The sequence below is a fragment of the Myotis lucifugus genome, unplaced genomic scaffold, assembly GCF_000147115.1.
Source record: "Myotis lucifugus unplaced genomic scaffold, Myoluc2.0 scaffold_173, whole genome shotgun sequence".
Classification (NCBI taxonomy): domain Eukaryota; kingdom Metazoa; phylum Chordata; class Mammalia; order Chiroptera; family Vespertilionidae; genus Myotis; species Myotis lucifugus.
In genome coordinates this window covers 1,375,731-1,393,095 of record NW_005871221.1, presented here as the reverse complement: position 1 = coordinate 1,393,095, position 17,365 = coordinate 1,375,731, and the positions used below count along the sequence as shown (strand labels likewise).

At 44.4% G+C, this 17,365-nt stretch overlaps 1 protein-coding gene across 1 annotated transcript in view; it reads right to left on the bottom strand.

Moving 5' to 3' along the window:
* NR6A1 (nuclear receptor subfamily 6 group A member 1) overlaps positions 1-17,365 on the bottom strand; it is a gene marked incomplete at its 5' end in the record, with an annotated part of 29,672 nt that overhangs the window by 10,400 nt on the left and 1,907 nt on the right. Inside the window, 4 exons of the mRNA XM_023760136.1 lie at positions 3,574-3,828; positions 5,378-5,602; positions 6,895-7,049; positions 11,072-11,127. Of these exons, the coding sequence (XP_023615904.1) occupies positions 3,574-3,828; positions 5,378-5,602; positions 6,895-7,049; positions 11,072-11,127 (691 nt within the window). The remainder of the gene's footprint in view (positions 1-3,573; positions 3,829-5,377; positions 5,603-6,894; positions 7,050-11,071; positions 11,128-17,365) is intronic.

The following is a 17,365-nucleotide window of genomic DNA, read 5'->3' as shown; positions in this document are numbered from 1 at the left end:
GCCTCCCACCCAGCCACCATCCTATAGCTTTGTCCATACCAATCCATCCTGAGCTTTACAGTCACAGAGCTTCCTAAAATGCAACCTGACCACATAATTACTCCACTTAAAAGTACCCTATGACTCTCTCTCTCTCTCCCAATTTTTTCTGGGGGGGAAGCAACCAAAATTTTTGGTGGCCTTAAAAAAAAAAAAGTATCCTATGACTTAATACTAACCATTTACACAATAAAATCCAAATTCTTTAGATTGGCATTTGAGCATCTTTATGACCTGTCTTTTCTGTACCTTTCTTTCCAGTCATTTCTTCCCTCATTACTCTATGCTCAGATACATTCTCTCTATACCCTAATCCACAGGACTGCTTTTGGCTCCCTGAACAAAGCAACTATCCAGGACCGCAACTTAGAGGACTTTGCTTTACTGTCCTCCTTCCTCCTATTCTCTATAATCTACCAAGAAAAATCACACTTAAAGACGCAGCTCAAATGTCTTTTCTCCTGGGAGCATTCTTTGATAAAGCAAGTAGAGGACTTACTCCCTACAGATTCCTATCTTTGCTTCCAGCCTAAGTCTCGGCTTGTCTTTTTGCCATGCGACTGAGTGTGCCGGAGGGAGGTGCGCCCCAGTCCTGTGTAGAAAAGTGTGGGAACTGGAACTCTCTCCAGCTTTCACTGACGAGGATATCTTTTCTTCCCTCTTTCTTGGTGCTCTGGAATCCTAGTCTATGCTTGTACACTATCTTCACTTGCCCCTCAAACTCCACCAGTATCACCCGAGATTACAGACTGTATCTGCTCCGTGTCTCCCAACCCCCTACACCAAGAATAGGGGCTCTCACCTCAGAGTCCAAAACCACGTCTGCATCATCTGTAATTCCCACACTCCTCCCCCAACACACAGTAGGTAGAACTAACATGTTGCAGTTTAACTAGAATTTTTTCCATTGAAGGCTTCCATAATTGAGTAAGAATCCTAACAACAAATCTATTTCTTATCCTTGAACCCACTTGAGAGCTCAGCAGCAACATGTATTCGAGTCAGCATTGCTCAACAGAACTTTCTGTGGTGACAAAAATATTCTATATCTGCACTTTCCAAAATAATAGCCACTGGAGACATGTGGCTATTGAGCACTTGAAACTGTGACGAGTGCAAATAAAGAATTCACTTTTTAATTTTAGTTAACTTCAGTTTAAAAAGCCACCTGAGATTAGCAGCTACTACTACTGGACAATGTAGCTCTAGATTCTCCTTGGTAAGGAGCCTTCCTAGGAAATAAACATTTCCTCACTAACTCAGCTGCCACTGGCCCCTCCCTTGCTCTTGAGGTACAAGGAATTGGATGCAGTGGAATGGAGTGCCTTATGAAACTCAAAGCCACAGAGAGCCCTGCACGACCAGTGATCCCTGCCAACCTGCAGAAGGCCTAGGAAAACCCATCACTCTAGAGCAGCGGTTCTCAACCTGTGGGTCACGACCCCTTTGGGGGTCGAACGACCCTTTCACAGGGGTCGCCTAAGACCATCGGAAAACACATATATAATTACATATTGTTTTTGTGATTAATCACCATGCTTTAATTATTTTCAATTTGTAACAATGGAAATACATCCTGCATACCAGATATTTACATGACGATTTATAACAGTAGCAAAATTACAGTTATGAAGTAGCAACAAAATTAATTTTATGGTTGGGGGTCACCACAACATGAAGACCTGTGTTAAAGGGTCGCGGCATTAGGAAGGTTGAGAACCACTGCTCTAGAGGGAGCAGAACCCACAGACTCACTTTGTAGACAATCCCAGGATGCACTGGTGGATTCCAGACAAACAGGGGACAGGGCTTGCTTGGCCAGCTCTGCAAACCCTGATATATTAGAGCAGGCTAACTGCTATCCAAACACTCAGTCAGCCCCAAGTTACAGAGCAGGAGATAGGAATCTGTTGGAAACAATGAATTAGAGGCTCAAGACAAGGGGTTAGGTCATTTTCAAAATCAGATGTATCTTTTTACAGGACAAAGTGTCAGCTGGGTTCAAAACTATGCCATTTATAGATCATTCTGAAGCCAGTAGGCATCACTAAAAAGGAAATATTAGAAAACAGGGAAGATAGTCAACACTCCCTCCCTCTGCTGTGCACAGGGCTTGAGGGGGTTGGAGCTTTGCTTCCAGCCTAAGTCTCAGCTTGTCTTTTTGCCACGTGATTGAGAGGGAGGTGCACTCCAGTCCTGTGTAGAAAAGTGTGGGGACCGGAACCCTACTCTCTCCAGCTTTCATTGATGAGGACATCTTTTCTTCCCTCTTTCTTGGTGCTCTGGAATCCTATGACTTGCATTATTTTAAACTAGAGGCTCGGTGCACAAAATTCATGCACTGGGCAGGGGGTAGGAGGTGGTGGAGCAGGAGGTCCCTTACCTTGGCCTGTGCCCTCTCGCAGTCTGGGGCTCTCATAGTCCGGGGACCCTCGCTCCTCACCGCCCGCCTGCAGCAGAGGCAGGAGAGGCTCCCACCACTGCCGCTGCGCTTGCCAGCCGTGAGCCTGGCTTCTGGCTGAGCGGTGCTCCCCCTGTGGGAGTGCACTAACCACCAGGGGGCAGCTCCTGCATTGAGCGTCTGCCCCCTGATGGTCAGTGCGCATCATAGCAACCTGTCATTCCGCAGTTTGGTCGATTTGCATATTGGGGTTTTATTATATAGGAGGATTGTCCAATAAAGGTAAATTATTAACATGTCTTTTTAAGCTTTATTTTTCATATGGATAAACTAATAAGCCAGAAAGTTGTATCAACAGATTACTTGTCCTGATTTTGGGTGTCACCATGTGATCCAGGTCTCCAGAGTAAGTAAAAGACCTGCTCTACACAGGGAGGTTAGAAGGATCCTGGCTTGCTGGGATGAGACTTTATGCTAGAAAACATTGAGGAGAACCAACAGTCTCCCAGCCCCATTCTCTTATCATCTCACTCAGATGCAGTAAAGAACCTAAGCTTTGCACAGGCACAGGTTCAAATCCAGGCTCAGGATTCAAACCCAAAACCTTCAAGGGCAGGTCTCTCTGAACTTTAGTTTTCTCATCTATAAAACAGGCATAACATACCTATCATGCTGGAGGCTGTGACAAACACGGAAGACAATCATATAAAGTGCCAAGCCCAGTGCCTGGCACATAGTAGGTCTCACCCTCCGATTGTAAATTATATCTCAGAGCCTCTCACTTTATAAGCAAAGTTTAGATTTTTGTTTCTCCCAGATACATGATCTTACCTCAGTAACCCAGATGTGATAAAAATAACAACTTAGCACTCTGCTAGGCTTTGCTGCACAATATCATTTATTCCTCAGAACTACCTTGTGGGGAGGTTGTTATTATCCCATTTGTTATTTGTATGATTATCCTATTCTATAAATTCAGGACCTGAGGATCAGAGACTTGACCAAGGTCACAAAGCCGGTCAGTGGCAGAGTAGGGCTTTAATGCTCATCCTTTGGAGCGCCAGGCAAGCCTACTGCCTTGTAGGGATGACAATGGTTTGGTTGCTTGGGAACTGCTCCCCAGCATTCCTCACCTGTGTAATTCTTCATCAGAGGGTGAATACTTGGCAGTGACATCAGCCAGCTCCCCAAAGATCTGCTTGCTGTAAACGGTGAGGGAGGACAGCAGAATTAATTCCTGCCATGTAGAGCTCAGGAGGCACGTGTAATCCTTGATTGAGAGCTCGCAGAAGAAAGGCAGTTTCTTGATCCAGGCAATCTGCCTAAAGAGCAGCTCGTCAGCCAGGCGGCAAAGCAGGGCAAACAGCTCCGCCTGGGTCACAGCATATCTAAGGTGTAGAGACAGGGCAAAGTCACTTCCAGTGGCCAGAGGGTGAGGAAGGGGGCACAGGGAGAAGAAACTCCTAGGGCACAGAGGGCACAAAGGGGTTCTGGCAGTGGGCTCCTTGCCTATCCCGTGAATCTCCAGCTCCATTCAATTCAGTCTGATAAAGGGGCAGGACTGGGGCCAGCAGCAAACTCAGGGCCAGAGAGGCAGGTTTGTGAGAAAAGGTTGCTGAGGGGGAACGGAGGCTCAGAAATGTGTGCAGTTACCAGGGATTACGACTTTTAATGTTGGCGTCTACTAATGCTTCATGTGTTAGAGAAAATTCCCAGTCACTCCTGCACTATTTTGGTAATGAGGGCTCCAGCTCCATTAGGGGAATCTGGTGCCCACGTAATACAGTCTGGCAGAAAAATGAGCCTGGTGCCAAATGGCTGAGAAAGACCAGAACAAGTTCCGAAGCTTTTCCTGCTCTCACTGCACCCCCTGGTGGTGAGAGTTCAGGCACTAGAGCAGTGGTTCTCAACCTGTGGGTCGAGACCCCTTTGGGGGTCAAATGACCCTTTCACATGGGTCGCCTAAGACCATCGGAAAACACATATATAATTACATGTTATTTTTGTGATTAATCACTATGCTTTAATTATGTTCAATTTGTAACAATGAAAATACATCCTGCGTATCAGATATTTACATGACGATTCATAACAGTAGCAAAATTACAGTTATGAAGTAGCAACGAAAATAATTTTATGGTTGGGGGTCACCACAACATGAGGAACTGTATTAAAGGGTCACGGCATTAGGAAGGTTGAGAACCACTGCACTAGAGTCAGAGCTGCTCAGCCCTTCTAAGCTAAGGCAGGAGGGAAAGAGCAGGGCATTTCTCAGCTCTGGGCCGGATGACACGGGGGTCCCAGTGTGCCTTCTCTCAAGGCCCCTTGGCATGACTCTTCCCCACACCCACATGTCCAGATTTATAAATTTTTTGTGTGGCCTTCTTCTAGGGAGAGACTTGAATTTCCTCTTTGAAATTAGAGACTAGCTTAAGAAATCTCAGGATACCTTCTGGAGGGTTTCTAAGCTTGGAAATACTCAAACAGCATATGCTCCAGGCCAAAGGAGTAATGGGAACAGCAATGGGTAGCCTAAAGGCTGAACTATTATCCATTCAGGTAGAGCTGACAGAGGAGTGAAAGAGTATTTTCTTCCATCCATCCAGGCCTGCAGAGAGCACATGGCACCAGGCTCCGTGGGTATTTTGGCTAGGGATGCAGACAGGCTATAACCAGTTGGTGCCTTCAGTGTCTGGCTAAGGAGCCTAGACTTGATGTATGATTATACCCAGAATTATAGGTCATCTCTCGCTCAAGAGAAAAATGAGGGACCACTGACTTCAAGGATAAGCACAGATTTGCCCTCTAATACTGAGTCATCACTCACTATTTCTGACATATTCTGAAGCCTGGGACAAAGCAGGCAGGGAGGAAGGTGGATGTAGGGTAGGGAGCATTTTGAAGCTGCAAGGGCTAAAGAGGGCAGGGCTCACTCACCCATCTTCGATCAACATGGGTGTGCCCAATGGCTCCAGGTCCTCAGCTGACACCAGCTGGTGAATCAGACTGTATGACTGGGGATCCAGGCTGCGAGCTTGTGGGGGCAGAAGTGGCGAGTGGGCAGAATAGCTAAAAAGGTGCGGTATGTATTGATAGTGTGGAGGCACAGACATCCCCATGTACTGCTCCCTGAAAGCCATGAATCCATTTAGTTCCACAGACCTACTGGAGAGAAAAGTCTCATGTTAGTCAGAAGCTGGCAGGGTCTACTTCCTCCCTAAAGGGAATGAGCCAGAAGGTGGCTCAGGTGTTCTTTGCCCATGCAGCCTGTCTCCATCAAGCCGGGGACATAATGAATGGTTACATGCACCTGTCCTCTACTAGACAGGGACTCTGTGTGTGTACGTATGGGTTACCACTGGACACCCAGGAACTGGCAAAGTAGATATTGAGTAAATATTGGCTAAATGAATTCTTCATACAGGTGCCACGGTTAGAGACTTTTTAATGGATACCAACAGACTATGATGATAAAGGTGAGTACTTTGGTTTTTGCTGCTAAGAAAACTGAAGAAGAGACATGCTAACGCCTTGCCAGGCCACAAACCAAAGCCAGCACTTAGCAAACAAATCTGGCATGTGGCAACAACTCCCCAAACATTCAAAGGAAAGAACAAACTAAGGAACAACTGAATGAATAAAAGTTACAATATGAAGAGAAAGGCAGATTCTTATCTTTCTTTTACCTGTTTTTGGAGAAATATAGCCACTCTCAACCAATTTTTAAAAATCCTATAGTTTTACTTAGATGCACCTCCTGTAACAGGATCAGCACACTATGGCCCATGGCCCGTTTTGGTAAATTAAGTCTGACTGGCACACAGCCACGCATTCACTGACATACTGTCTCTGGCTGTTTTTGCACTACGATGGCATAGTTGAGTAGCTGAGCCCAGACTGTAGACCTGAGAAGCCTAAAATATTTACTGCCTGGCTTTTATAGACAGTTTGTTGATCCCTTTTCTGTAAGAGAGGTTTCTGGGGAAAGAATGCCTTCTCTGGTAGCTGATGGCTATATTTCACACCTAACAACTAACTTAAGGTACCATTATTGAACCAAAAGTCGCCAAATTGGTATTCCAGCAAGTGTTACTAGGTTAAAAAGTTTTCCCTATTTCTTAAAATTTATAAAGTGAAAAGCTTCACTCTTGCGGAGGCAGAGAAATTATAACTTCAGTGTGGCTTGTTTTATTTCAGTGATAAAGTAAATAGCTACATTTAAAATGTTATACTGTTAGGTAAAGAATGTATGTACCCAGGTTGCATTTATCAGTCTGTAGGAGAGACCTGACATTTTCAAGGTCCTTAGCAAAAATGGGTTGTGAAATGATGAAGCCTACCCCAAAAGACCGAGGAAGTAAGGATACAGTGACTGGGACAGACTGGCAGGAATACCCAGCACAGATGGCTCCATTCTCTGGGTGATCTCTAGATGATGCTGGGATGAAGCTCACCTGGAGGACATAGTAGAGCCTGGTGAAGGCTGGTTGCTCTCTGAAGCCCTGTTCCCAGGGGAACTGTGGTCGCTGTCACCATGGTTGCTCCAGTGATTGGCCTCTTCCTCAAATTCCTGCCCAGACATGATCCTTTCAATCTCTTCCTCTGATATCTTTGAGAAAAAATTGATACATGTTAGATTGGGTGTTTAGGATTCCTTCTGTTCCTTCAAGACTGAGAACTTATTTAAACTTCACGGGGATTCCCAAACCTTCTAAAGAGAAATGCAGATATCCCCATACTTCCCTCTACCCCCATTCTCCAGGCTCATCACTAATTTACGATGGCCTGGTTGCTTGCTTCCCAGCACCATAGTTCCCCATAGCCTTCCTCTTGCTTATTTACCTCTCTCAAGCCATAAAGCCTCTAGGTTCTTCATCATTCCTCTTTGTCCTTGAGTCTATTCTTTCCTACCTCTGAATTGCCCCTCTTCAATAATAAAGTATTACTTGCCCTTTAGGACCCAACTCAAATGTCACTTTCTTTGTGAATCCTTCTATCACTACACCTAGACAAAATTTTAGGTCCTTTTCCTGTCCACTCATAATTCCATGCATTCTGAGAGGGGGTTCGAATAGCATAATGGTTAAGAGTATGAATTCTAGAGTCAGACCACCATTGTTCTAACCTAGTTTCTACTTCTGCCACTTTCTAGTTGTACAATCTTGGGCAAGTCATTTAATTATTTGAACCTAAAATCCTTCATATATATGGTGGAGAGAATAATAGTATCTATCTCAAAGGATTGATGTGAAGATTAAATTAGTTAATACATGATCACATGTTTAGAAAAGGGCCTAGCCCATAGCAATAATTATGGAAGGCTGACAATGATATCTTCATCATTAGTGTTATTTTTTATAGCATTTATGGTAATGAGGCATAAAAATATCCTCTACAAGACCTGAGACTATGACAGGATTTTAAAAACAATAACTAAGTACTCAATAAATGCATGATGGGTAACTGAACAAGTGCTCACTTATTAAGTACTGACCACAAACCTTCACGTGGATATTCGTAGTAAGAAAGCTCAGATAAATGAATTGATTTGCCCAAGATCACTGGCATGCCCATGCTTGGGCAGGAGTTTGAGGAAGAGGCCAAAATATCCAAGTATTCAGTCCAGTGCTTTAGCTGCTACACCATATAGGGAGTAGATAAACACTTCTATAAAGTGTCTAACCCTAACTGGCTAACCTCAGCCTGCAGAAGGAGAGTGAGTGCTGAAGAGGAAGGGCCAGCTGAATTTTTATTTCTTGTTCCTATGAAAAGAATGGGAGGACACTGTCTCCTAAGTCTGTCTAACTCATACCCACATAATTCTTGGCTCCAGGAGCCTGTAAGGAAACTTTGAGCTGTTCATAAATACAGGTGGCATTTAGAAGTGAAAGCACAGCTAGCACACAGGAATTGGAGGGAAAACAAGTAACATTTAACTGGTGTACAAGTTGAGTGATTGGTCTCAAATGGCTTGGATTGCATATTGAATTGGAGGGGTTGTCTTTCTTTATTCAGTCATATGTTGCACACACACACACACACACACACACACACACACACAAACCCAAAACCTTTCCTCTTAAGGTCCTTAGAACCCTGAAATCACTGTTTGCATTTTTTAAGACATGTGAAGACAGATGGTGCCATCAAACTACAGATATCTACTGAGGTCCAGACTGAAGCAGTCTCAGTGATGGCGGTGGGCATGGAATAACTTGAGCTGGGTAAAAAGGGCCAGTCCTGGTAACATCAGCTTATTCCAGCTGAGAGTCAAAGTCAGCCTGCACCCAACTCTCCCATAGGACACTGGGAAATCACTGATGCATTAAACAGGGGATGGAACATGTTGGGAATGCTTGAAGCTGGGTTCAAATTTCATCTGCAATTAGACTTACTGCTGGGCAAGTCACTTAAGTTCTCTAAGCCTTAGCTCCCTCCTCTTTAGCAGATACTAGAGATAATACAACCTTCCTCATAGCTCAGGGTTCCCGCACAGAGTGCTGTGGTAAAGAAATATGCAGGTTTGAGTCAGATCGATTTGGGAGGTTAATCTAAGATAAGTTATACAGTGCGCGTGCATAACAGGAGCTCAATAAATGGAAATTCTATCCCTTATTTTTAATTATGCTTAAACACAGTTAAGAACTTGGAAATCACAGCTCTCTCTTTCTAACATACCCTCGAAACAGTAAAAGAGTAAAAGGAAAATTATATGCCCATTATCAAAAAGTCAAAGGCAGTGACAGATGAAATAGGTTTCTCTAACATCAGTTCCCTTGATTCTAAATAGAGTTTGGAGGTGTAAAGAGAGCAACACAGGGTACTTGCCCACAGTTAACCTCATACACAATGGTGAAAAACTGAAAGCTTTTCCTCCAAGATCAGGATCAAGGCAAGGATGCCCGCTCTTAACATTGCTATTCAACATAGTACTGGAAGTCCTAGCAGGGCAACTAGGCAAGAAAAAGAAATAAAAGACATCTAAATCAGAAAGGAAGAAGTAAAATTATCTCTGTTTACAGATAACATTATCTTCTAGGTAGAAAACCCTAAAGATCCCACCAAAAACCTGTTAGAACTAATAAAAGAATTCAGCAAAGTTGCAGGATACAAAATCAACATACAAAAATCAGTTGTACTTTTACACTAATAATGAATAAACAAAAAGGAAATTAAGAAGACAATCTCACAAGAGTATCAGAAGAATAAACTACTTAGGAATAAACTTAACTAAGGAGGTGAAAAGCCTGCACACTGCTGAAAGAAATTAAAAACATAAATAAATGAAAAGACATCCTGTGCTCATAGACTGAGAGGTTTACTAGATTCCATGCAATCCCTATCAAAATCCCAATGGTGTTTTTTGCAGAAATAGAAAAAACAATCTTAAATTCTTATGGAAGTCCAAAGAACCCCAAACAACACAGCTAGAGGCCTTACAGTTCCTCATTTCAAAACATATTGCAAAGGTATAGTAATCAAAACAGTATGATACTGGCACAAGGACAGACATATAGACCAAGGGAACAGAGAGAAGAGCCCCAAATAAACCATGCATATATGGTCAAAGGTCTTTGACAAAGATGCCAAGACTACACAATGGGGAAAGGATAGTCTCTTTCACAAGTGGTGCTGGGTAGACTGGACAGCCATAAGCAAAAGAATGAAATTAAAATCTCATCATACATAAAAGTCAGCTCAATGTGAATTAAAGGTTTGAATATAAGACCTGAACATATAAAACTTCTAAAAAAGCACAAAGAAAAAGCTTCTTGGCAATACTTTTTAATTGATTTGAGAGAGGAAGGGAGGAAGGGGGAGGAGAGAGAGAGAAGGAGGGGGGGAGGGAGGGAGGGAGGGAGGGAGAGAGAGAGAGAGAGAGAGAGAGAGAGAGAGAGAGAGAGAGAGAGAGAGAAACATCGGTTTCACTTACTTATGCATTCTTGTAGTACCCTGACCAATGATCGAACCCAAAACCTTGGCGTATTGGTATGACACTCTACCCAAATGAACTACCCGGCCAGTTGAATATGACACCAAAAGCACAATCAACAAAACCAAAAATAGGTAAATGGGATTACATCAAACTAATATACTTCAGCAAAATAAAGGAAACCGTCAACAAAGTGAACAGTCAACCTATAGAATGATAGACAATACTTGCAAGCCATATATCTGATAAAGGGTTAATATCCAAGATACACAGGGAATTCCTGCAACTCAATATTAAAAAGAAAAACCAACAACCTTTTTTTAAAATGGTCAAAAGACTTTAATAGACATTTCTCCAAAGAAAACATACAAACAGCCAACAGGTATATGAAAAGATGTTCAACATGATTTGAAATGCAAATCAAAACCTCAATGAGATATCATGGCATACCTATCAAGATAGAAAAAACAGGAAACATATGCTGAATAGGATGTGGAAAATTGGAAACCTTGTGCATTGGAAGGTGGGAATGTAAAAATGATGTGGCCACTATGGAAAATGGTATAGAGTTTCTCAAAAAAATTAAAAATAGAACCTCCATATGAACCCACAATCCCAGTAGCAGATGAGAGGATCAAGTTAAGTATCTGGAACCCTGGGCTTCGAGGATGGATCACAGAGTGTGACCGAGAACTCACCTGGACTGGCCCAATGCTCTTATTCCGGCCTCCAGGCATGCCATCTTCTCTGATTGCTGAAGGGAGACATAAGCAAGAGTGAGAAGCATGCCCACAGAAGTCTAGGCATGAAAAGAGAACTTCTTTAGCCAAAAGCACAGGGTAGTAATTAGTGAAGCCAAGATTAAAACAGGTCTTTCTGGTCAAAGCACATACTCTTATTCCAGGCTACCTCATAGCAGATACTTTTGGGGCCCCAAGGTGCTGGGCACACACTATACACCCTCTATACATTCAATATGCTCAACCAAAGTGACTGCATTATTAATGGTCCCACAGTTACAAATATCCCATCAGGATGACACATCTGAAGACTTTGGTAAATTCAGGAGAGGAATAGAAAGAATATTTTCATTCTTAAATATTTTTTATTTCCAGTGTGAGTTTGAGTCTAATTTGTTGAATGAGAAGAATGCATTTTTTATTTACTTTAAAAAAAATTAATCAGAATATTGACTTTCATCGCTCCTCCCTATGAAGGCAGTCGGTAGAGTTCCCTTGCCATTGATTTTCCACTCAGGTGATTCAACAAAAGGAAAAACTTATTTAGCATTTTCTTTTTTTCAAAATATATTTTTATTAATTTCAGAGAGGAAGGGAGAGAGAGATAGAAACATCAATGATGAGAATCATCGATTGGCTGCCTCCTGCACGCCCCCTACTGGAGATCGAACCAGCCACCTGGGCATGTGCCCTTGAGCGGAATTGAACCGGGACCCTTCAGTCTGTAGGCCAACGCTCTATCCACTGAGCCAAACCAGCTAGGGCTATTTAGCATTTTCTAACTGTAAAAAAGCATCCTTTAAATAGTACTAACCTCATTAAGAATTACAACTACTAATACTATTACTATCATCATTGATGGAGCACTTATTACGGGGGTACAGAGAAGAAACCCTTAATTTGCAATGATAGCCTCTGGTGTCTGGAAAAGCTTCCTAAAAAAGACAACTGCTAAACTGAATCTTAACAGATGATCAGGATTTATACAGGCAGGGAAAAGGTCTCCAAGTTGAGTGAACAGCACACAGAAAAGCTGCAAGCTGCAAGTAAGCATGGAGTGCTCTTTCTGGGAATTTCCAAGTGGTTCAATCTGGATGGATGAGGAGAGAGAGAGAAGGGTAGCAAGAGATGAGGCTGGAGAGGCCAACTGAGGCCAGATCACAGAGAGCCTTGAATGCCAGGCTCAGAGTATGCCCTTTAGCAGAGGAGCCTGAGGATGACAGAATGCAGAAAAGGGATGAGGTCAGGCTAACATTTTCGAAAAATCCGTGATGGCCACTGTGGAAGGTGGTTTGGAGGGAGTAAGGGGATAAACTAATGGCATCATATGAGAACAAGCTTTTTTTAAAAAAATACATTTCTTTATTGATTTCAGAGAGGAAGGGAGAGGGAGAGAGAGAAAAAAACATCAATGATGAGAGAAAATCTTTGATTGGCTGCCTCCAGCACGTCCCCACTGGGGATTGAGCCCACAACTCAGGCATGTGCCCTCGGCCGGAATCGAACCTGGGACCCTTCAGTCCGCAGGCCAACGCCCTATCCACTGAGTCAAACCAGCTAGGGCTGAGAACAAGCTTCGCTATAATATACCTACTTGAAAAAAAATTACTATGAAGAATGTAGAAAGTCCTTGGGGCAGGTTTGGTTGCCTCTAAAGGTGAGGGCTCCAATCGTAACAACACTCAGTACCTGTGGTAACTGAAAGGCTGCCCGGAAGTTTGTTTTCCTTAAAGCAGACGTCATTCTTGGTATCCTTAGATTATACACTTCAGAATTAGACAAGTTTGGGTCTAATCCTGTTTCTGCCTTGTCTGTACATATAGATAAATTTCTTCACATCTCTGAATAAATAAAACTTCAGAATAAATAAAATTTACTGAAGAATAAAGAGGGGCTAATGAAGCTTTTTTTATGGGCTATTGTAAAGATTATATATAAAACAATATAGCTCAAGAATCAAGCATACAGCCTGGCTTATATAGTAGATACTCAGGAACTAATCCTTCCCTCTCCCCAGCCTCTTTTCTCCAAACAGGAGTTAAAAAAACCAAGGTTCCATTCTCAACTTTGCTGGAGCCTTAGTATCTTCATCTGTGAAATGAAGGCAACATAGTCTTTCCTGCTGTGTATTTGGAGGGGAAAACATACATAGCCACATACATAGCCTATGTTAGAATCATACCTGGTTGTCTGGGAGCCCTCTTTCAATGCTCTAACCACTAAGCTACCTGGCAAGGCCTATCCAGGCTCACCTTACATTTTCCCTGTCTCAGTCCTAGAATCAATCAATTCTCCAAGGATTCCTTTTATTGATATTTAGAAACCAGGCCTGAGTGCTAGGTATGCTCATTGCTACTGTGGTATCACTGCTTTAGCCACTTTCAGTGGAGAGCTATATATATGTATACCAACTCATGCATCTCCACACTTTCTATCTGTATTTTTATCAACCCACCTAAGCATGATTCCATGTTGATCCCTCTGATTTCCATCTGGCACCAGAGGTTTCATTCTATCCTTCCCCTTTCCTGATTTATCACTTCTTTTTCTGATGTTAGAAACCTGACTTTCATTATCTACAATATATTTATTTACTTGTCAGTTCAACCCTAGTTCCCAAATAAAGTAGTGAGAACTCTGAGAGAAACAAATTTACAAACTAGGGTGCTTTGTTTGTATGGGGTTCTTTTTGTCTTCAGCCTTACAGTGTAAAATCAATACACTGTTTTATCAAGGTCAGCTCCTTTCTTCCCATTTCCTTCAGTTAGATTTGTTTGTCACAGTCTGCATTTCCTCCCATACCCAGGTTACTTTAAAAAATAAACAAACCAACAAACAAACACGACATACAGTAAAATTTATGGTGTATAATTTTATAGGTTTTAAAAAATGCATAAAACTATGAGTTGAACATCACAGTTCCATGCAGGACAGTTCCTGATTCCTTAAATATTCCCCAAAATATTCCAATGGCAACTTTAATTCCACTTTCCCAGCACCAACCAGGAGGTGGCAGGGTTTCCCTCTTAGAGGAAGCCTTTACCAGGCAGCTGAGCCTGCTTGCTCAGCAAGCGAATGGGCCTGGCAGGCAGCTCCCATCCCTCCCATCCCTCCAGTCATCTGGCTACGGTTACAAAGGTTAAGAGGTTAAGCTCCTTCTTTCCTAAAACAGGTGAGTTTGGCTGGAAGCCTCAGAATCTCACACGCCAACCGAAAAGCCGGATGATTCATCTTAGTCAAGAAGGCAACCCACAAATATGCTTTGATAAAATCTTCACAGTGAAACAAACAAAACTCCACCAAAAATCAAACAAAAAAAATTTTTTTCACAGTGAGGGTAACAAAGGGAGCTAAAAAAAAAAAAATTGGAGACCACCACCAAATCAGGCAAAGGTGGGTAGATGACCACAAACTCTCTTCAAGACATTTCTTGTTTGATATTGGTGGCTAGTGTGGACAAAAAAAGGGATTCTATGGAAAGTAACCTCACAAGGTGATCTGATCATAAATTCCTAACTGGGAAGGTCATGGTGGGTAGTCACGTCCCAAGCATATTACTTCTTTAGTAAAAGATTTATCTTTGCCTTAAGCAAGCCCTGTCCATTGTTTCTGTGCATCTAGGTTACCACACCTTTGAAATAAACTACCCTCAAGAGAGCACATAATCTTAACTACCCTGTAATCTAATCCACATGACCACCCTGAAGACAGCGCATAATCTTAACTGCCCTGTAATCTTCCTTACATTCCCTTCTCAATCTCAAAATGCATAAAAGAAACAGCAAACTGTTGTTCTCCAAAGCATTGACCTCTCTCAGTCTGATATACCTGCTTCCAGGTATATTCTCTTTCTGGCTCAAATAAATTTTTCTGAAAATTCTCTACAGATTTGGCCATTCTTACATTGACACCACCACAAAACTAATATCTGGGGTAAATCATTTTACCTTCCTAAGCTGCACCTGTAAATTGAGGGTAATCTACACTAATAAAAGAGAAATATGGTAATTAGCGTACGACCGCTACCCTTCCCATTGGCTAATCAGCGTATCCTTATGCAAATTAACTGTCAGCCAAGATGGCGGCCGGCAGCCAGGCAGCTGGAAGCGAACATGAGGCTTGCTTGCTTCAGTGAAGGAGGACTCCAACGTTCCCCGCCTGCCGCTGCCGGCCTCTCAGCTGGCAGTTTGAAACATTCTAACAAATATAGGCCGGGATCTCAGAGCTGAAGTTATACATTGTTTCGATTATAGAACCGACACAAACCAGATACGAAGCCTCAGAGCTAGAGCCAGAGCTAAAGCTGGCCCAGAATAAAATAAAAAAAAGGAGCGGTTGGGAGCTTCAATCAACAACCGCCAGCCTGAAAGCAGCCCTCAGCCCCTCACCCAGGCTGGCCAGGCACCCCAGTGGGGACCCCCACCCTAAAGGGTGTGTGACCAGATGCAAACAGCCATCATCCCCTCATCCAGGCTGGCCAGGCACCCCAGTGGGGACCCCCACCCTGATCCAGGACACCCTTCAGGGCAAACCAGCCGGCCCCCAGGCCTCTATCCTATATAGTAAAAGGGTAATATGCCTCCCAGCACCGGGATCAGCGGAACCGCGAGTCCTCGTGGCACCGGATCAGCATGACAGGGGGTAGCACCCAAACCCCCTGATCACCCTGCGGCTCTGCGCGTGTTGGGGGCGGGGCCACAACCTCCCTATCCGCCCTGCTCTGTTCGTGACAGGGGAAGGCGGCCCAACCCCCTGATCAGCCCTGCTCTGTGCCTGATAGGGGGGAGCTCCCCAACCCCCTGATCGGCCCTGCTCTGTGGGTGATAGAGGGCGGTGGCCCCCCCCCCCACGGGCCCTGCTCTGTGTGTGACAGGGTAAAGCCATAACCTCCCCATCGGCCCTGCCCTGAGTGTGACAGTGGCTGCACCCCAACACCCTGATCGGCCCTGCTCTGTGGGTGATAGAGGGCGGTGCCCCACCCCCACCCCCACGGGCCGTGCTCTGTGTGTGACAGTGGCGGCACCCCAACCCCCTGATCGGCCCTGCTCTGTGCATGACAGGGGGCAGCGCCCAACCCCCTGATTGGCCCTGCTCTGTGTGTGACAGTGGGGAGCTCCCCAACCCCCTGATCGGCCCTGCTCTGTGAGTGACAGGGGGGAGCTCCCCAACCCCCTGATCGACCCTGCTCTGTGTGTGACAGGGTACGGAGCCCCAACCCCCCTGATGGGCCCTGCTCTGTGCGTGACAGAGGGCAGCGCCCCAACCCCCTGATTGGCCCTGCTCTGTGCGTGACAGGGGGTGGCGCCGCAACCTCCCCATCGACCCTGCATTGAGTGTGACAGGGGGTGGTGCCCCAACCCACCAATCAGCCCTACCCTGAGTGTGACTGAGGGTGGCATCGCAACCTCCCAATCCGCCCTGCTCTGTGCATGCCAGGGGGTGGCGCCCCAACTCCCCAATCGGCCCTGCTCTGAGCCCGACCAGGGGCTGCACCTAGGGATTGGGCCTGCCCTCTGCCACCTGGGAGCAGGCCTAAGCCAGCAGGTCGTTATCTCCCGAGGGGTCCCAGACTGCGAGAGGGCACAGGCCGGGCTGAGGCCCCCCCCCCCCTTCCCAACCCCCGAGTGCACAAATTTTTGTGCACTGGGCCTCTAGTAGTTAATAAGAGGGTTGGTTGTGTGTATGAGGTAATACATAGAAAGTGCAGAAGAGTTTCTGGCACATACAGTGCTCATAAATATTAGTATTATAAATAAATGATTTAAATTTATCTCAATGACCTTCTTCTATATCTTTTACCTTTTTTCACGATGGCCAAATTTTCAAAAGGTTCTTCTTACCCCACACACAATAAAAAAAAGCAATCTTGCTCTGGCCAGTGTTGCTCAATGGTCAAAGCGCTGGCCTAAGCACCAAATGGTCGCAGGTTAGATTCCTTGTTGCTGGTTCGCTCCCTGCCCCATCTGGGCATGTGTGGGAGGCAACCAGTCGATGTGTTGCACATCGATGTTGCTCTCTCTTCTCTCTCTCTTTCTCTCTCTCTCCCCCCCTCCCTCCCTCCTCCCTTGTACTCTCTCTGAAAAGCAATGGAAAAAATATCCTCAGGTGAGGATTAACAACAACAAAAAACAAAAAAACCCACAAAAAAACAATCTGGATGCCTGCACTCATTAATGCTATAGATCAGCGGTTCTCAACCTGTGGGTCACGACCCCTTTGGGGGTCGAACGACCCTTTCACAGGGGTCGCCTA